General features: G+C 47.2%; 1 protein-coding gene across 1 annotated transcript in view; it reads right to left on the reverse strand.

Moving 5' to 3' along the window:
* Positions 1-119: 119 nt before the first annotated feature.
* Positions 120-20,838, reverse strand: part of Treh (trehalase) — a 22,259-nt gene continuing 1,540 nt past the window's right edge. Inside the window, exons 2-15 of the mRNA XM_008825938.2 lie at positions 5,180-5,280; positions 4,926-5,070; positions 4,758-4,845; positions 3,677-3,777; positions 3,464-3,556; positions 3,255-3,371; positions 3,021-3,143; positions 2,753-2,802; positions 2,427-2,621; positions 1,683-1,900; positions 1,349-1,460; positions 1,031-1,143; positions 505-558; positions 120-277 (exon numbers count right to left, since the gene is read on the reverse strand). Coding sequence (XP_008824160.1) covers positions 125-277; positions 505-558; positions 1,031-1,143; positions 1,349-1,460; positions 1,683-1,900; positions 2,427-2,621; positions 2,753-2,802; positions 3,021-3,143; positions 3,255-3,371; positions 3,464-3,556; positions 3,677-3,777; positions 4,758-4,845; positions 4,926-5,070; positions 5,180-5,280 — 1,663 coding nt within the window. The 3' untranslated portion in view covers positions 120-124. The remainder of the gene's footprint in view (positions 278-504; positions 559-1,030; positions 1,144-1,348; positions 1,461-1,682; positions 1,901-2,426; positions 2,622-2,752; positions 2,803-3,020; positions 3,144-3,254; positions 3,372-3,463; positions 3,557-3,676; positions 3,778-4,757; positions 4,846-4,925; positions 5,071-5,179; positions 5,281-20,838) is intronic.

Raw genomic sequence — 20,838 nt, forward strand, 5'->3', positions numbered from 1 at the left:
GGAGACAGGGATGCTCAGCAGGAGAAGGGAGGAGCAGAGCAGAGCAGAGATTTAATGAGGTGGGTGCCGGAGCCAGAGGAGGACGTGCAGGCAACTGGGACTGGCAGTGAGGCCATTCTCGTGGTCACCAAGGCAGAAAGCTGGGCAGAAGGCTCAGTAAAAGGGCAGCCACCAGGCAGTGAGGTCCCAGGAGAGCCAACTTGGTCCCTGAGGTTAGCCGGTCCCCATAGCGGTCCAGGAGCATCAGGGCCACTCCATTGGTCCAGCCAAATCCTTCCTAGAGAGAGGCCAGGCCAGTGGGTTCCAGATCTCTGGGGGCCCCAGGCACTGTTAGGGAGGATTCCCCTCTTCCCAATAGCTGTGACCCCACCTAAGCTTTTGGGACACCAAGAATCAGCATTCAGCTCCTCATGGGCCCAGTACTGGGCACTGAAATCTAAAGGGGTTGTGTCCTTAGAGGACAGCAGGACCTGTATGGTAGCCAGCTTACCCTGGCCTGCTTACCTGAACTTCATACTCCCCTCCACCACCTGGACGTCCACCATTGCTGATGTCATACTGTGGACAAAAGGGAGGGTGATAGGTTAGACATAACCCCTAAGGCCACCACCCCAGCCACAGGACAACAGAATGTTGGCGCCACTGGGGAGAAAGAAGCTACACTTGGGCTGCAGAGATGGCTCAGTGGTTAAGGGCACTGGCTGTTCTTGCAGAGGGCCCTAGTTCAGTTCCCAGCACCCACGTAGCAGCTAACTGTTAACTCCAGTTCCAGGGGATCCAGCACCCTCTTCCAGAGTCCATAGGCGTTGCACACACAGGTATACTTACACACATGTGGGCAATACATTCATATACATAAAAATATTTTTTTAAAAAAAGAAGCTACAGTTGACTGCAGTTCAGGTCCCTGCAGTGCCCATGAATAGCTACCAGGGGCCGCCACTGTAGAGTCTGGCAAAGCCTTACACATGCCCACTTCAATTGTGGAAGAAAGCCCTGGTGGGACAGAGGGATGTCCCAGCCAGCTCACCTTCTCATACATGGCTGACTTTTCGGAGTAGACATCAAAGTTGGTTTTGATCCAATTCTGGGCCAGCTGGAAAGCCACCTCCTGAGTCCGGGAGGAAGCTGACTTGGCCAAGCCTAAACCCCACCCCAGAGGAAATCTGAATATCCAGAGTTCCCACCCTGGACAGAAGAGAGGCCTGAGTCTTACTCTCCCTCAGGTGGGAAGGGAGTCTGTCCAGACCTCTTTTCGGGACCCATGGGCTGGTTTGGAGGGAGGGATAAAGGAGGGTAGGGTCCACTGGACAAGTGAGGTGGGCATATTAGTTGCCTGCCCTCCTACCTCTGATGACCAGGTCCTGTAGGGGGGCCCAAGCATTTGGAAAATCCCACTGTTGGCCTGTGTTTTGGAGAGAGGTTGGAATTCCATGTTGATAGGTCAAGATCTTGCTGTCCTAGGAGGTTCCAGACACTGCTGTGACTGTGGGTGATGGCTGAAGCAGCAGCCAAGGATGCTGGGTCCTCAGGGAAGCCAGATGTGCCCCTCCTGACCCTTCTCTTCCTGCCTCACAGCTGTCCCCAGTGGCCTCAGAGCACGCAGGCTGAGACAGCAGGAGAGGACAGCGGGGGGCAGAGTCCTGCCTCCAGGGTGCCAGACCTGCCCACTGTCCCCTTACCTCCAAGTATTTCAGAGCCTTGTCAGCAACACTAGGGTCAGAGAAACAGCCAGCCCAGAGTGGAGTAAGGTTGGATGGGTAAAATTCTAGGTTCTTCTTCCCTGTTTCCAAGTCATAATCGAACCAGGCACCTTTCTGTTCATCCCACAAGATAGCTTCCATGGCGGCCAAGCGCTGGGCCCGCAGGTTTCTGAACTTTGTGGCCTCGGTTTCGTTCCCTGTATGGCACTGACTTTAGCCTCAGCAGGCAGGGCCCTGCCCTTGGGCCACTTTAGATACCCTTGGGTGTATCTTAGAGGATGCCTTTACTTTGCTCTCTTCCAGGTGTGCTTCTTCTCACAATAGCTAAGAATTCTAAGGACCAAGGAGTCGTGACTCCCCAGAGCCTACCACAGTTCATGCCTGAAGCTCCCTAAGCTAATGGCCCTGCCCAGAAGGGACTCATTGATCTGTACCCCAGGTTCAACCTTCTGAAGACACTTGCTCTGAGGGGTAAGGAATCACTTTTGGGAGTGGATGTATGCACCAGAGTGTCACCTTGTTGGTATTAGAGGGCCTCATAGAATAAAAGGAATAGGCAGTGTGAAGATAAGGGTAGGCTCCAGTCATCTATCCATGAGGAATCTTTCATCCGGGTAAGTATTTGAGCTGGCTGGGGAGTCCTTCGCCCATGTTCTACCTTCAGTTTGGCCAAGGCTGATACAGGAGCCCACACTGGACAGTCCCCTCTCTCAGGATGCTCACCCAGTTTGGAGTAGAAGTTACTCATCAGTTCCTCTGCTTGGCACAGGAAGGCATTCAGGTCAACAGGAACCATTTTGCTGGTTCGGATGCTACTGAGCAAGTTGGGGTTTGGGCCTCCGACAAACCAGCGTGAAGAGAAGTCCCAGCCAGACTCGGCCCCAGCCTTGAGCTCAGCCCACAGAGTCTCTCGGTCCTCTATGAGGACAGAACAGGAACTCAAGGCCAGGACTGGCTGCAGAGTCAGGCAGTCACAGACCAAAGCCTGGCATAAACCACAGAGGCCCAACACCTTCCCGTCAGCCCTTCCTCCTACTGTTGCTGCTCACCTTCTGGCAAGGTGTCTGCCACTTCCACATCTTTGCTGTAGGACTCTGGCCTGGCAAGGAGAAGGGCAGCAGACTGGCACTGGTAGACACTAAGTCCCTCTGCTCAAGTAGGAGGCCCAGCTATCTGTTGCCCTTCCTCTCTCCCCCACCCCTGCCACAGCCCGATGATGGGGGGCTAAGGATCTCAGGGTCACCTCCCTCCCCAAGTTCTGGGTCATTGATATACTCACACTGGAATAAACAGACAAGGGGCTGATGGGCTCCTTACCTGGGTCCCCCATAAGGGACATAATAGCGGTTCAGGATGTAGCTCTTTCCCCCTGATCTCACAGGGACAGTTCTTTCCAGAGTCCAGAAGTCCAATTCCAAGGCTAAGGTCTTGATATTCTCCCTGGGGTGGAGGCAGGCAGCACCTCAACCCAGGCACACAGCCTTTGCCCCTGGCCCTGGGAAGTATCCAGCATGGCGTGTGCCTATAGGCCAGCATGGACTGGATACCCACTGCAGGAAGGTATTGTTCTTGGTGTGAGTCACATATAGGTTCATCATGAGAGTCAGGAGTGGGGGTTGGCTCCGCTGAAGGTAGTATACACGTCCACCATTGGGGATATGCCTGTAGCTGTTCAGAGTGGTTCTGCTGAGATACTGCTGCCCCAGTGGCAGGGCTAAGGAAGGCAAACCAAGCTCCACATGCAAGGCCCCCTCTCTTACGTATTCACCAGGTCCAGGAAGTTCTGCAGCATGCCCTTCACTGTTGAGGCCATCTCTGAGAGAAGCAGACCCTCCATGACCCAGTAGGAGTCCCTGGGGAAGGAGCAGGGGTGTGTTACCCAGCTTTCACCCTTTGCCCTGCACTCCCAGGTCATCAGCGTGCTGGCCCTGTGTTCTCCAGCCTCCATGGGGCCTTTAGACCTGGGCACTCACCAATAGTAGAATTCAACAAAACGGCCACCAGGCACAATGAAGGGGTGTTTTGAGTAGATCAGAGAGAACCTTTCAGGGTGACTAAGAACTTCTGGCTTCATCTGGAGTCAGGAGAGGATACAGGGGAGCCTAGCATCAGCCCGAGAGTAGAGGCTGCAGACACTAGGGGCAGAGAGCCTGGCAGCCCTGGTGGAGAGGTTGGCTCTTGCTGCTGTGGCTCTACTGTGCAGTCAAGTCAGCTGCTGGTAGTCTTGATACCCTTACTCTTCACATACTAACATCTGGGGTCCTGGCTCAACTTGACTCGAGGTGGCATCAGGCAGGTGACCACCGGCAGTGGCCATTATTGTGACCCAGGCAGGGCTAAGTGGGCGAAGCAGTGCTAGCTCCTGTCTCCCTTGAGCCACCCCTATCCTCGCTGCCACCAAGTCAGACCCCGAAGGTGCTCCCTCTCCCAGGTGGGTGAAACTCCAAGGCCCAAGCCCTTTCCCTGGAGGCAGCTGAGGAGAGCAGGAGCAGTGTGCGCTTGCATGGGGCCTCTGAGCCCTTTCTGTCTTTCCCACTGGTTCTAAATGTTCCTGATTTTAATGGGAAGCTCATCTTGCTCCAGTCACTTTGAGTGAGCAGCAGAATGGGGGTCAGGTGTGTTTCTGCTGGACCGGCTGGTCCTGGGCAGCCTTAGGCAGACTGCCAGGCAGAAAGGAGAGTCCCTCAGTACTGCGCACAACACACACTGGCCACATGCAGCTGCAGTTACTATGCTAGGACTGAGGCTGGCCCAGGAGTTTAGGAAGGGAAAAAGTTGAAGGACGTGACCCTCTGCCAGGCCCCTCCAGGGTATAAGAAGCAGCACTGACTTGGTTTGCCCTGGTGGCTCCTTGGAGGGTATGAGGGGTTAGAAGCAAATGTTCCCTTCTGACCTCAGAAGTGCTTTCTAGGTTTCTATTTAGGGCTCAGGGCTATGGACTATGTTTTTAGGAAATATCTGTGTTTCGGGGTGCTGTGGACCCCAACAGGCCCAGCTCTGTCCTATCCCCAGGGTCATCCACCAGGCTGTGAAGCAGGCCCAGGTCACTGCTACCTTCTTTCCCAGATTCTTCCAGATCTGGTGCAGCTGCTCCGCCCAGACACGCAGCTTGGCATCTGAGATCTTCTGCAGGAACTGGGGGCTAGAAGAAAGGACCCCACAGGGTTCATGGAGGCAGCCCCAACCATAGGGCCCTCTCCTGTCTTCTGTCCAGAGTGGTACCTGTCTTTCCAGTCCTCAGGGATCCAGGGCTGCAGCTCCTGTCCCATGGCCTGGAAGTGCTGCTTGACAAACTCCTGCAGCTGTTCCCTGGGGATGCTGTAGTTGTAGGCAACAGCCAGCTTGCTGAAACTCTGCAGGACTTGGTCTGGAGAGCAGGCAACAGCAAGGGGTCAGCGGGGTACCCTGAGACCTCTGCTGCTCCCAGCTCTGCCTTCTTTAGGTAGAAGGTCCAGGAGAAGGGAAGGTAACTTTACCTGGAGTTGTGGTCAGTGGCATGTCCACAAACTGCTTGTCATCTTGGTAGAGCTTGGCCATCTGAACTTGGTGCAGGAGCTCCCCTTGGCAGTAAATCTGGCTGCAGAGACAATCAGGGTGACAGTAGTCAGAAGAGAGGACTGAAGTGTGGGGCCGACATCTCAGGCATTGCCCAGGGCTGGATAAGTGCTGTGTGTGTGTGTGTGTGTGTGTGTGTGTGTGTGTGTGTGATTTGGGTGCATGTTTGTATGTGTGTGCTGGTGGCTGGTAGGTAGTAACATACCAGCAGTAAAGGAACTACACAATTGCCTGGGTCCATGCCGGTTAATGTGAAACAGTGTAAAATACCTGGTGGGGACTAAGGAGATGGTTCAATCAGTTAAGTGTGTGCGGTGGTGTCGGGAGCTGCTAATCATTGAGCTGTGTCAGGCTTGTTTACTGAGTGTGTGTTATGCACACCAGCATCTAATCTGCCTTATCAGGAGGAATATGTTTATATGGAGAGCCTCACAACACCTGACCTCGAAGCAATAGTGGTAAACAAAAAGATTAAGGAAGACTTTGATCTGACCGCTCCCTGACCCTCAGATACAGGTGGGGAAAAACAGCAGTTGTAACTAATTGAGTTCTTCTGTATAAAAAGGCAGAACTGAAATAAATCGGGGCTGTAGTATTCACTGTGAGCCCTCCCAACCACCTTTTCTGTCTCCTTTTCTTTCTTTCAATCCTCACTTCCCCTTTCAGGTACTGTCAGTTTTGGCCGGCTGGCACCGGCACGGTGGAATCCTCCCGTTGGAATCCCCAGCATCTACGTAAAAGTTGAGCACGATGGCACATGCCTATACTCTCAGCTTTGGTGACAGGGAAAGAGGTGGATTCCTGGAACTTGCTGGCCAGTCACCCTAGCTGAATCAGTGAGCTCCAGGTTCAGTGAGACACCCTATCTCAAAGAACACAGTGGCTCTTTCCCTGCCACCTGTGAGTCATGTGAGGCTGAGGCTCAGGTCTGTTCGAGATTCAGTTTCATCATGATGGCCCAGGAAGGCATTGCTGCTGGAGCTGTGATGGATGTTAGTACTGCTTTAAAGAGCTGTGGAAGGCCACCCTTGTCCTCAATGACCTAGCATATGGGATTCACAAAGTTGCCAAAGCCTTAGAAAGGTGTCAAGCTCATATTTGTGTGCTAGCTTCCAACTGTGATAAAGCTTATGTGTGCCAACATGGCTCTTTGTGCTGAGCACCAAATCTACCTAACTAAGGTTGACAGGAAAGTAGGGGAAGTTGGGTGCCGTGGCATACGCCTTTAATCGTAGCACTCAGGGAGCAGAGGCAGGTGACTCTCTGTGAGTTTGAGGTCAGCCTGGTCTAGCAAGCTCCTGTCTCAAAAATAAAAAACAAAGCCAAGTGTGGTGGCGCACACCTTTGATCCCAGCACTCGAGAGGCAGAGGCAGGTGGATCTCTGTGAGTTCCAAGGACAGCTGGGGCTACAGGGAGACCCTGTCTCAAAAAAGACCAAAAAAAAAAGCCCAAAACACAAACAAAAATGGTTGGACTTGTTTTCTTCAAAAAACAAAGGACTGGGTGTGGTGGCACATGCCTTTAATCCCAGCACTTGGGAGGCAGAGGCAGGCGGATCTTTGTGAGTTCGAGGCCAGCCTGGTCTACATAGTGAGTTCCAGGACAGCTGGGGCTGCAGGGAGACTCTGTCTCAAAACAGACAAAAATAAATAAATAAAATAAAGTGGAGCATGACTGAGGAAGACACACATGTTAGCCGCTGGACTACACACACACATGTTCGCACACATGAACACATATACATATATATACCACACATGCAAATAAATGAAATAAAATGCCTGGTGGCCAGGTGGATGAAATGACCTTGCAACTTTTTTAAAAAAATTATTTATTTTTATTGTGTGTGTATAAGTGTTACGCCTGCATGTAGGTAAGTGAACCTGTGTCATGCAATGCCCATGGAGGACAGAAGAGGCTGTCAGATCCCCTGGAACTGGAGTTACGGACAGTTGTTAGCTGCCATGTGGGTTTTGGGATTTGAACCCGGGTCTTCTGCAAGAACAGTCAGTGTTCTTAACCGCTGAGCCCCTTACTTTTTAAATCTATGATAAGTTAGTTGGAAGCCAGAGGGCTAGTGTGAGCAGTTATCACCACAGTAGCTTTTGTGTGCCCAATTGGAAGGGGCTATGGATTGGAGTTGTATCCAGTGGTGTTCCCTGAGATCTTAGACCAGAAAATTTCCAGACACAGTGTTCAGTAGACACCATTTAAGAATGAGTGGCTTGCTCTCGATGCTCACTGAGACTTTCCCATGACTGTAGGACACAGAGCAGTGCTGAAATGAGATGCCTGTGTCTTGATGACATTCAAACTGCACACTAATGAAGGAGGAAGCACCTAGAAAAAGCCAGCCTGGGCTACATAATGAGTTTCAGGTTAGTTGGGGATACAGGTCAAAAAATCAAAAGTATGAGCTGGGCATGGTAGGCAAGCCTTTAATCCCAGCACTTGGGAGGCAGAGGCAGGTAATCTGTGAGATCAAGGCCAGCCTGATCTACAAAATGAGTTCCAGGTAAGCTGGGGCTACAGGGAGACCCTGTCTCAAAAAGACCAAAAAAACAAAAAACAAAAACAAAAACGATGCTGGGATAGGGCATCACCATATAGAAATCACTGTAGTATCATCAAAGCAGCTATTCATAACTAGGTGTAAACACAAACCCTCAAAACTCTATAAAGTGCTAGTGTACCAATGTGGACCACTGGGGGGTATATTTCTTTTTCTATCTTTCTATCTTTCTTTCTTTCTTTCTTTCTTTCTTTCTTTTCTTTCTTTCTTTTTTTTTTGTCTTTTGAGACAGGGTTTCTCTGTAGCCCTAGCTGGCCTGGAACTCACTATGTAGACCAGGCTGTTCTTGAACTCACAGAGATCCACTTGCCTCTGCCTCCCAAGGCTGGGATTGAAGGCGTGGGCCACCAGGCCCAGCCCTTGGGGTATATTTCTTGTAGCTAAGTATTGTTGCAGCTTATATCTGTAAACCCAGATGGCAAGACTGCTACAAGTTTGAGGCCAGCCTAGGCTACAAAGTGAGATTTTTGTCTCAAAAAACCAAACCAAACAAAAAAAACAGCTGTGGTAGGGCACACTTTCATCCCAGCACCCCAGAGGCAGAGGCAGGTGCATCTCTGAAATTGAGGCCACCCCGGCCTACATAGTGAGTCCCAGGCCAACTAGGGTTTCACAGAGACCCTGTCTCAAAACACCAACCAAAAAAATCAGACAAAATACACATACACACACACATACCACAGTGGGGGAGGATACAGTCCCTAGAGTCCAACAATGGACCAAAGATATCATATCCAAAGGTCATGTCATGCTGTGTACTCTCCCCAATTCTGCCATCACTGTGAGGACAACAGCACTCATTTCAGGCCACTAATGACTGTTTTTACATTCTCCAAAGCCTCTGGTGGGATAGAGAATCGGAGCACAATTCAACCACTGGCTATGTAAAATAAGGAGACAAAAGCAGCTAGTGGGCCTTACACACCTTCACAAGTATATGTTCACATTCATCATGACCTGGCAAAGGAGAGGCACCCACTAGATAGATTCCTCAGCTTATTTGGGGTGCAGGGATCTAGGGGGAGAGGTATATCAGCAGTATGACCATTCAGCCTCCCACCCCAACCCCGCACTCCTTTTTCCCCCTAACTATCCCCTTGGGATGCAGTGATCCCAGGACCAGAAATCAGATAGATTCCCAAGCTAGAGCCCTCTGCCATTCCTTGAAACTTTTTTTTCTAGAATTTTAAGAGGCCTGATGGAGTGGGTTATGCCTTCCCTATCTTGCTACATTGACATTGGGCTCTTGAGAAGTTCTGGCCTTACTTTAATTTTTTTTAACATTTATTTATTTATTTAGTGTGCATGTGTGTGGAGGTCAGAGGACAACTTGCAGTTCTTTCCATTCATCACGTGGATTCCTGAAATTGAACTCAGGTCCTTAGGTTTGGTGGCAAGCACCTTTACTCATTGAGCTGTCACACTGGCCCATACTCTGACCTTACTTTAAGTCAGTTTCCACTTTTTTTTTTTTCTTTTACAGTACCGGGGATTGAATCCAGTGCCTAATGCATGCTAGGCAATGCTGTCCCACTGAGCCACATCCCCCAGCTACACTGGGATTTGTTGATGAGTGCAGTTGTATTGGCTGTAGGTCCTGAGAGCCACCAGTTCTATTCCTTTGTAACCTTGCCACATATGAGTAGATAGGGGAGGGACTTTTCAGAGTGGCACAGTGGCAGAACCTAACATCCCCTCCAAAGGTGGCAAATGTGGCTAAGATTCATGACAAGGAGATGGGGCAATGACTCAGTGGGTAAAGTGCTTGCTGCATAAGCATGAGGATTGAGCTTGAATCCTTAGCACCCCTGTTAAAAAGCTGGATGTGGTGGTGTGCACCTATGATCTCAGAGCTGGGAGGTGGAGACAGGAGAATCTCAGGGCTCGCCAGCTAGCCAGTTAGTCTAGCTGATTGGTTCTGTTTCTCAAAAAATAAGGTGGAGATCAATAGAGAAAGACACTCAAAGTTCACCTCTGGCCTTCACATGTGTACATGTGGGTACAGGCAGCTGAACATATATGTGTACACACATATACCACACACACAAAGTCCATGACACATGAAGAGACAGGGAGATAGTAGCTGAAGGTAAAGAAATGAAATGGGTTATGTCATGCTTGGAGAGAGACTGAGAACAAGGGGATAGTGTCAATAGTGTCTTTTTTTTTTTTTTTTTTCAAGATAGGGTCTCCTTGTAGCCCCAGCTGGCCTGGAACTTGCTATGTAGACCAAGTTGGCCTCAATCTCACAGAGATGTGCCTGCCTCCACCTCCCAAGTGCTGGGATTAAAGATGTGCACCACCATGCCCAGATAGTGTCATCTCTTGACAAGATATTGCCAGATGCTCGGAAGGAGGAAGCCTTGCCTTGGCCAAAAGCACTCCTGTTGGTGAGGTTCATGGCTGCCTGTAGACCCAGCTGGCCCTGATCTGGAGGTCTGTGCTGGATAGCTTTAGTTGTCAACTTGACACACCTGGGTTGGTGTGGGGGGAGGGGGGAGCCTCAATTTGGGGAATTTCTTCCATTGGACTGGCCTGTGGCCATGTCTGTGGGGCATTTTCTTGATTTTTGAGTAAAGTGAGAGGGCCCAGCCCACTGTGAGTGGTGCCACCCCTGGGCAGGTAGTCCTGTATTGTTTATAAGAAAGCAGGTTGCCCACAGGCCAGGGGATCAAGCCAGTAAGTAGCGTTCCTCCTTTGTTCCGGCTCCTGTCTCCAGGTTCCTGCCCTGAGTTCCAACTTTGGGCTCCCTCAGTGATGAACTGTAACCCAGGAGATGTAAGATAAAATAGTCCCTTTCCAACGGGCATGGTAGTGTACATAGTGAGTTCCAGGACAGCTGGGGCTACAGAGAGACACTGTCTCAAAAAGACCAAAAAAAAAAAATAATAAGCCCTTTCCTTCCCAAGTTGGTATTGGTCAGACTGTTTTGTTACAGCAATGGAGAAACTAACTAGAACAAGGTCATAGGTAAAATGCAAGCTGAACCACTTGCTGAGCTCACGGTGTAACTCTAGGCACAGGCCAGGCTATTGCATCTTAGGTTCTAGGGGCATCTACTGAAGAGGGAGCAGGCATTAGAACTGGAGTTTAAGGACTCCTTCCCATCAGGCCTTTGGACTGGGCGATCTACTAGGTGGCAGATCAACTCTAAATAACTGGAAACCTTGTAATTAGAATGTAGAAGGTCCCTGGTAATGGGTGTGTCTGATTATAGAGCACTTACCAAGTATGTATAAGGCCCTGGGTTGGATCCCCAGAATCACAAAAATGAAATGAAACAAAAAATAAAGTCATTGGTTATAATGGACAACAACATATAGCCACGGAAGCACAGCAGCCGTGCCACTGTGGGCCACATGCCAGATGCAGATGTGCTTATTCTTGTGGATGGAGAACAGAATCAAGAAAGATGGCCTCTTTCTGGTTTTTTTTTTTTTTTAGCTCAGCCTGGCTTCAAACTCTGAATCATCTTAGGTACTACGATTTGCAGCTGTGTGCCCCCCATGCCCAGCTTGAACTTACTTTTTAAAAAATTTGTTTTCATTAAATGTTGTTGCATTTCATACAGAATATCTCAAACAATCTGAATCATCTTTATATCCCTGTACTCACCAGGCCCCCCACTGTAACCCGTATACTCTGTCCTGGGTATTAAGGCCCACTGTGTCAAGTCAGTGTCCCCAGACATTCCAGTGCAAGTCCCTCCACTTGCGGTTTAGTCAGATCCCTCTCATCTATCTATCCAAACACCTATCATTTTCTTTTTTTTTTAAACAGAGAATAAGGTGGGGGTTTATTTACAGAGGAGTGGGCGCCTCCCCACCCCCATTTATGGCTGTGCTGGAAAGTCCACACTCAAATATAGATCCTGTGACCTCCCAACAGCCTCACAAAATGGTGAGAGAGGTGCCTCATGGCATTCTCGACTTATATATCCTTAGCCCCTCCCCCATGTGCAGCTAAGGTCTACTGGGAGGGTGGGAAGGGTAACTGACTCCCCCCTCAACTCCTTGATGAGCATGGGAAGGAGGTGTGACTATAGCTTGCCAGCATAGTGGTCGGAGGACACTTCAGTTAACACTCTACCCCTTCCTCTGGCTCTTACATTCTTTCTGCCAGCCTCTTCTGCAAAAGTCCCTGAGCCTTGGAAGGGGTGGTTGGTGTGGGATGATCTTCCTTCTATTGTGACAAGGCACTGAACTTTCGGGTCTTTTCATCATCAGTTTTCCATGGGCTCTTGGCCCCTTTCAGTGGGATTCTATCTACTATAAAAACACAAATAGCAAGAAGCAAGAACATCTAAACAGCGGCTGCTATAATAACTTAACCTATGAGTGTAAACACACACACTTGGGCAGTACTTTAGCAGGTGCATCACATCCATCTAACAAAACAATTGCAGTCGTTTCTCACTGGGGTCTATATTCTCCCCTGCCACAGGGGGTTGGTCTAATCTACACTACCAGATTTATGTTCCACCCCTAGGAGTGGACATTTTATCCAATCGAAAATTTGCTGGTTGTACATGCACTAGACACACCACTATTGCACCAGCAGGAACATCTTGTTTGGTATGTTGATAGTGCAACACATGGGGTCTGTCTTCGAGCAGAATTATAGGGGATGATTCTCCCCCAGTCATCTGCATATCACCTTTTGGTACCATGAAAGCCATCCATCCAGTGGCAGGAAGTTTCCAGCTTAGCTTGAAATTACTTTTAATGAAAAGCAACCAGAGGAAAAACATTTATTAACTAGAGCAAACATGTCTCTTCTAGGAGGGAAGCCAGGGCTGGGGTTCAGCCTGGAAAGATGATGAGGAAGACTAGGCCAGCTCCATGAATGATGCTAGATGATGCCAGGATGGTGCACTGAGGACCAGGGGGACACTGCCCCAGCAAGGCCTCCTTACTGTTAAATGCAGATTGAAGCCAAGCTAGTTATGGGGCAACATCCTCCACTCCAGAGGCCAGGGCTCAAGGGGCAATCTCAAGGCCCTCTATCATATTCTCTGGGACACTTGAACTATACACTGTGACCTCCCTTGCTCCAAGAGTCAGCAGACACACCCTGTAGGACTCTAGGAAGGATAAGAACTCTTCTGAGAACCACTTGTGCCCTTCTTTAGGAAAGGCTAGGCTCTAAAATATAACAATGAACAATGGGAACTAGTTTTAGTTCAAGTTTGTGGATTGAGACAGGGTGACTGGCTTTGTCCCCAACCAACTTGGAATCCAGAAAACAACCAAAGCATGCCTCTGGCAATGATGCTTGCTCACCACATTTGGCAAATGCATGAGCACAGAGAACACCCTCTTGTAATTTTCACAGACTTTATAGTGAAATTGAATTGCATTATGTCCACACTATGCTATGGTGGAATGCTGACATTGTTAAAATTTAACTACCCAATATAAAGAACTCTTTTGATAATGCTGGCATTGATTAAATGTATTAGGAAATTGAACTAGAGCTTCCTCAGAATGTAGAACCAATGGAAAATGACTGGCCTGAGAAGGACTATAGTTAATTTCTGTGTTATATAGTTCTTCCAAGTTTATCCTAAGGCACAAATAGCAGATTAAGGAGGGCAAAGAGAGGGCTGGAGAAATGGCTCAGTGGTTAAGGGTGCTTGCAGCTCTTATAGAGGATCCGAGTTCAGTTCCCAGCACTCAAATGGCAGCTCACAACTGCCAATAACTCCAGTTCCAAGGGACCCAATGCCCTCTTGGCTTCTGTGGGCAATGCATGCATATGGTATGCTTACATACATGCAAGCAAAACACTCATACACATAAGATATAAATAAATTCTAAAAATTTTTAAAGGAGGGCAAGAATAATCAAGTTAGTGCAAAAAACTAACATGTCCATAAAAGTTAATAGGCCACATTAGTTGTTTCTTTAAATCTCTCACTAGCCTTCACTGATGCCTTTCTATATTAGGCATAGTCAGACTATCCCACTACTGTGTCTATTAGATAAATGCTATGCTAAATGGAAATGTCCAGACATATAGGATGATGTTACTGTAAGAGTCTTGGCCAAAGACCAGAGAATCCATGATGCAGACATTTTGGTTCTGATTCTATTCAGACTCCACAGATGCAAGGGCACAGTCTAATCAAACCATCCACACTTCAGGTGCCAGTTACAAGTTTGAGGGGGAGGTGTTGGGGAGGCAGGCCTCCAGGTTTTTTATAGTTTAGATGAACTGGTTATAAATCTAAGGGTTCCTAGAGCTTCCTCCAGTTTGGTAATTTGGTAGAACAACTCATAGAACTTAGGAAATAGTGATCCCTACAATTATGGTTTAATTATTAGGATACAAATCAGGACCAGCCGAATGAAGAGACACTCGGGATGTAACAATTAATCTTCATTAGCAACTTGACTGAATTAGGGATCACTTAGGAGACACACCTCTGGGTGAGGGCAATTCCAGAGAGGTTTAAATGAGGTGGGGAAAACCTACCCTGAATGTGGGCAGCACCATCTCCTGAACTGGGGTCCTGGACTGGCAAAAGGAGAAAGTTCCTGAGCACCAGCATTCATCTCTCTTTGCTTCCTGACTGCAGATACAGGGTAACCAGGTGCCTCCTGCTGCCCTGCCTTCCTTGCCATGATTGACTGTAACCTCAAACTGTGAGTCAAAATAAACCCTTCCTTAAGCTGCTTTTGACAGGTATTTTTTCATAACAATGAGAAATGCAGGGTAAGGTCTAGGTAGAGCAGGTCAGTATAGAACTGATGGGTGACCTCAACCAGGAGGCAAATACAGCTATATTTACTGCCCCGAATGCTGAACTTCTGTGTTCTCTCCCTGTGGGATTGGACCATGCCACCCTCATAGCACACAGATGTGTTCAACAACCAGGAAGCTTCATCAAGCTTTGGTGACCAATGTGGGATTTCATTACATAGGCACAATTGGTTGAATTATGGTACATACAACTGAAATAAATCTCCAACTTCCATTCCTTATCTAGAAGTCAGTTTGGACTGATATCAATCATGGTTCAGTGCTCCAGCCTTCTAATCACATGGCCAGTCTGGTATGGCCTTTCCCCTTCCTGAGTCATCCCCTTAGCACAAGTTCATCGTGAATACCAAAGACACTCAAGCCATTTGGGAAATTCCAAATGGAGGCTTAGAGGTTGCCTCCCAGAAACCCAAGTCAAAGATAGGCACTTTCTTTTCTATAGCAGTTCACTACCTGGTCTTTGGCCATGAGTCCTTTAAAACAAATGATCATAGCTCTCATTAACTATATTTGACATGGCATTTTTTGATCTTTTTGAGACAAGGTCTCACTGTAGCCCCAGCTGGTCTGGAACTCACTATGTAGATAAATAGTATCAACATGATAGACTTATGGTTTAAAGGCATGAGATAGAGACAGGAGGCTTTTAGCTCACCTCCCTACTACACAGGACCATTAATATCAGTATCATCTTAGTAATGCCAGGGTTTTACAATATTGAACTATGGTTGATAAAACCTGAAGAATACAAGTGAAAAGACGGCCTGTCATCAAAGTCCTACTGTCATTAACAAGAGTATGTTTTTTTTGTCCTATCACACCACAAAATGTCTCCCAGAGGGGCTAGAGAGGTAGCTCAGTTAAGAGAACTGGCTGCTCTTACAGAGGACCAGGATTCAGTTCCCAGCACCCATATGGCAGCTAACAACCATCTTTAATGCCAATTCCAGGGGATCCAACTCCTTCTTCTGGCCTCCACAGGCACTGCATGCATGTGGTGCACTTAAATACAGGCAAAACGCTCATACACATAAAAAGATAAAAATATTTTAAAATAATCATGATTTAAAAAAATGATTCCCAGAACAAAGCCACTGGGGTTTGGAGGTTACCATTTGATCATGTCAGGTGCCAAAACAGAGCTGGCTTCAACTGTAATGTGTCTCTGGTGTAACTGAACTAAGATGACACCATGTCTTTCTCTGAGCCTCCTTCAAAGTGTCAAGAAATCATGGATTTCTTTCACTACATTTATTGTTATTCTACTTATTTGTTACTTTACTCCCCCAGTTATGATTCTTCTTTTTCTCTAATTATACCCAAACTTTTTAGACTTTGGAAACAATGTCAGTGTTGGCTACTGGCCTGGTTCAGACCACAGGTAGCAACAGCAGTCTGGCTAGTGTCTCCCTGAAGAGCATTCACACAGGGCAGGGTTACATACGGACAGAACTGATGGGCTGCCTCAAGTCTTAGGCAATGCAGTTACATTCACTGTTATTGAAGCCTAGTTTGGCCTGATGGAGCACAGGTACAGCCTGCCCCATCAGACCCATGGGAATTTTCACATGAAGGTTTATAGGCGTAGTTTCATTTTCTTGCTTGGGAACCACCAAATTCTTGCACTTGTAGCTATAGTCCTGCTACTGTGACCATTGAATCAGGTAGGAAAAAGAAAGTTCAGATGATATGAGGAAGGAGAAAAAAGGCAGTTATACTGTTCTCTTCCCCCACTGGAAGAACTGGCTACCCAGACCAGCATCCTCTCCCACCTCTTGTTTGATAAGATATTCAGAAAAGTAGAGGCTGCTATCTAATAGTGAAGGTCTTTGGGGCCCCCCAAATGCTGACCATGAGCACCCACTTGTGAAAATGTGCAAGCTGCCATCCTTTCAATGACTAATGTTCCAACTGCCTATTTCAATTTTCTTCTTCTCCTCCTCCTCCTCTTCTTCTTCTTCTTCTTCTTCATTTCCTCTTTCTCTTCTTCTTCATTTCCTCTTCCTCTTCTTCTTCTCAATAAGATCTCACTGTGTAGACCTGGCTGGCCTGGAACTCACTATGTGGACCAGGCTGGCCTCAAACTCACAGAGATTTACCTGTCACTACTTGCTGAGTGTTGGGAGTAAAGGCATGGACCACCACACCCAGCTTTCATCCTCTTCTTGATATAGTCTCTGGCTTTGAACTACATATAGAACTGAGGATGAACTTGAAGTTCTGATCCTCCTGCCTCCACCTCTGGAGCACTGAGAATAAAGGCATGGGCCATCATGCCCTGTTTATTGGGTGCTGGGGATCAAACTCAGAGTTTCCTGCATGCTAGGCAAGCACTCTACAAACTGAGCTACATCCTCAACCCTGTAAGGGAAATATGCTTTTTTTCTGATTTTTATTTATTTATTTTTTGAAAATATTAACAAGTTTATTAGGCTTGCTAACAGAGCATAGGGTAGGGGTTTATTTACTCCCATTTACAGCTGCGCTGGAAAGTCCACACTCAAATATAGATTCTGTGACTTCCTGACAGCCGCACAAAATGGCAAGAGAGGTGCCTCATAGTGTTCTTGGCTTATATATCCTTAGCCCTTCCCCCAGCTGTGAGGGTAATATACTTTTATAGTCCACTTTTCCATTGTCCTTCTGCCTGACCATATGAACTAGACCATTAGCCTCTGCCCAAGAGTCACTAAAACCCAAACTTGGTGGTAAAATCTGCAATTCGGCCCACAGAACTGATTTATTTTCTCATCCTTCAATCAAATCAGCATGCTTCTTGATCACCTTGGAATTGCCATTCATAAAATAAATAATCTGTGGGTCCATTGAGAGTGTCCACAGGGTACTGTCCAAGTGACACTAGAGTCCAGCAGTTCCCTGAGTTCCAGAGTCAGTGCTGGGGAAAAGTCCATATGCTTTTGGTTATACTGAGTCAGCTTATCCCCAAGGTCATGTTCCTGCACAACTCCAACAGTGCCCACGATACCAGAGTTCTCTCAGGAGTCATCAGTATTTTATGCCCTTCAGTTTTAGGGGCAATTTCAAATAATATCAGATATGCAAACTACTAATTACCTCCCAGCTAGAAACTCTTTAGTCCAAAGTCTCAGAAATCATGCTGGGATGGTGCTCAAAGGCAGCTGCTCCAAGGTCCATCCTTAGCACCACAGAAGGTAAACAATCCCTTTGGGTAGTGGCACGTGCCTGTAATTCTGTATTCAAGAGGATGAGGCAGGATGATGGAATCAACCTTGGCTACATAGTGAGACCCTGTCTCAGAACAAAACCAAACAAACCAAAAGGGCAAATGATCTCTGTATAGTCAGGGATTTTACTATTTCCATTTGAATTTCCAGTGTATACTGAAGAAAAGATGAATTTATATGCCTTCTGTGTTAAAATACTATTTATAATGCCAAAAACACTCTTTGGTCAGATGCAGTACCCATCCTACACTGCATTTAGGTACAAAGGATGCAACTACTTCACATAAACCCTATGTGAACAGAAGCTGGAGCTGTAACCCAGTAGCAGGGCCCATGCTTAGGATGCCTGAGGCCCTACATTCAATCCCCCAAATGCATAAATAAACACAACCTGCTCAAATGTAACAATTTCCATCCAAACTTTCACTTTCATTATGTCTTTTTTAAAAAAAAAATTTTATTAAAGCTGGGCGTGGTGGCACACACCTGTAGTCTGTAGTCCCAGCACTTGGGAGGCAGAGGCAGGAGGATCTCTATGAGTTCAAGGCCAGCCTGGTCTACATAGTGAGTTCCAGGACAGCTGGAGCTACAGGGAGACCCTGTCTCAAAAAGACAAAAAAAAAAACCAAAACAAATTTTATTTATTAATTTTATTTTATGTGTATGAGTGTATTGCCTGCATGTAGAGCCTGTGGAGGTCAGAAGAGGATGTTGGATCCCCTGGAACTGGAGTTAAGGATGGTTGTTAGTCGCCGTATGGATACTGGGACTTGAACCTGGGTCCTCTGCAAGAGCAGCCAGTGCTGTTAACTTCTGAGTCATCTCTCCAGCCCCCTAATTTTGTCTTTTTTTTTTTGGCCTTGAACTCACAGAGATCCTCCTGCCTCTACCTCCTGAGTGCTGGAATTAAAGGCGTGCGCCACCACACCCAACCTAATTTTGTCTTTTTAATACAAGCTCATGGGGCTGGAGAGGTATCTCAGTGGTTAAGAACACTGGTTGTTCTTGCAGAAGACCCGGGTTTGAATCCCAGCACCCACATGGCAGCTAACAACTGTCTGTAACTCCAGTCCCAGGGGATGTGACAGCCTCTTTTGTCTTTCGTGGGCATTGCACGACACAGGTGCACTTACCTACATGCAGGCAATACATGCATACACGTAAAATAAAAAATAAAATTAAAAAAAAGTTTTTTAAAAAAGACAAGATCGTATGTAGCCCAGGCTAGCCTGTAACTCTATATAACCCAGGCTGGTCTCAAAAACCTGCCTCAGTCTTCCAGTCATGTACCTCCACACCAGTTAATTCTTTCAATTCTTACATTACTGACTGTGGTCCCCATTGAGACACATCAGTAGGTTTTGCTTTTACAATGCTCTGTTGGGGGAGCTGTCACTTCCCATAAAGCCTGTTTCAATATTCCTTTTTTCATCCAAACTTTAGCCTCACCAGCCCTTGCATGTTCATAATCTCTACATGAAACTGTAGCTCCAATGGGACTTCCAGTGCCTTTTGACACCACAATGCCTGGTGCCCCCATCATGGGATAGAGGCTGCAGGTCCAGTGAGCAGAACTCAAGCATGGTCCATCTCTTCCTTTCACTTTTTCTGTTATAAGTAACAACTGATATGTGTGTGGATATGTATTAGTCTTACATTTTTAGTTTTAGTTATTTATTTGTTCATTAGTGGGTGTGGGGGAGGTGTGTAGGTTAGAGGACAACTTTCAGGAGTCAGTTCTTTCTTTCCACCATGTGGGTCCTGGATAGAACTCAGGTTGTCAGGCTTGGCAGTAAGCACCTTTACAAATCAAGCCACCTCACCTTCCCTAGTTTAGTTTCTGAGACAGGGTCTCAGATAGCCCAAGCTAGCCTCCCACTGTAGCTGAGGATGACCTTCAGGCTGGGCCTGAACTTCTGATGCTCCTGCCTCTACCTCCTGAGTGCTGGGATTACAGACAGGAGCCATAATGCCCTGTTTATGTGTTGTTGGGTATCAAACCCAAGACTTCATGCATGCTAGATAGCACTACAGCTGAGCTGTTTGTATATTTTTATATCTTGCTTGTTACTTACTAGTGTCTATTGCCTCATGTGTTGGTAAGTCAGCTTCCCAGGAATTGGATCCACCATATCAAAATCCTGCTAGTAAATTACGACAGCGCAACTATTCTTCCATCCTTTGGAATCCTGTGGCTATCCAAGAATGAAAACTTCCCCATCCCCTGACTTTTTGTTTTTCCTTTTCCCAAACACAGGCCTCAGGGAGCTGCTGTTATTCTCATGAATCATATGCCAGCACCAACTGCAATTTAATTCTGGTGCAAACCATCTGGACCAGAACATATTCCACACACAGGCTAAGGGAACAGCCCTTCCCTATGAAGACACTAGCCGAAAGTCAAAGGGCCCCATGCCACCTTCCCTTCTGTTCAATTATGTACATACTTTTTGGAGGGGGGGATGTCTCATGATTTCCTCAGATTTCATGATTTTCTAGAACTTAGAATTTAGGAAATCACTATACTTACAGTTTTCTTATTGGAAATGTATCTGGATGAGCCAGATGAAGACATACACAGGGTAGGGACAGGGAGAATCCTGACCACTCTGGGATATCCCTTTCCTGGGAAATCACTATGCTTCACCCTACCAATTCATTGGTATGTCTCCAATCAGAAAGCTCTGTCAGTCTCTGGAACTTAGGAATTTGGTGAGGGTCTCATTACAAAGCACACAATTCATTGACTCACTGGTCATATCAACACAATCCCCAGTCATGTTCTCTTTCCTGAAGGTCAAAAGGCTATCATGTGTTGCAAAGATCCAAGTTTCTAAACGCATTCCAGTGTCTCTGGTATGGCTGCTCTCATCCCAAGTCAAATTTTTAAAAAAAATATTTTATGCCAGGTGTGGTGGCATACGCCTTCAATCCCAGCACTTGGGAGGCAGAGGCAGGCAGATCTTTGTGAGTTCAAGGCCAGCCTGGTCTACATAGTGAGTTCCAGGACAGCTGGGGCTACAAGGAGACCCTGCC

Source organism: Nannospalax galili, unplaced genomic scaffold (genome assembly GCF_000622305.1).
Source record: "Nannospalax galili isolate Female #2095 unplaced genomic scaffold, S.galili_v1.0 scaffold229, whole genome shotgun sequence".
Lineage (NCBI taxonomy): Eukaryota > Metazoa > Chordata > Mammalia > Rodentia > Spalacidae > Nannospalax > Nannospalax galili.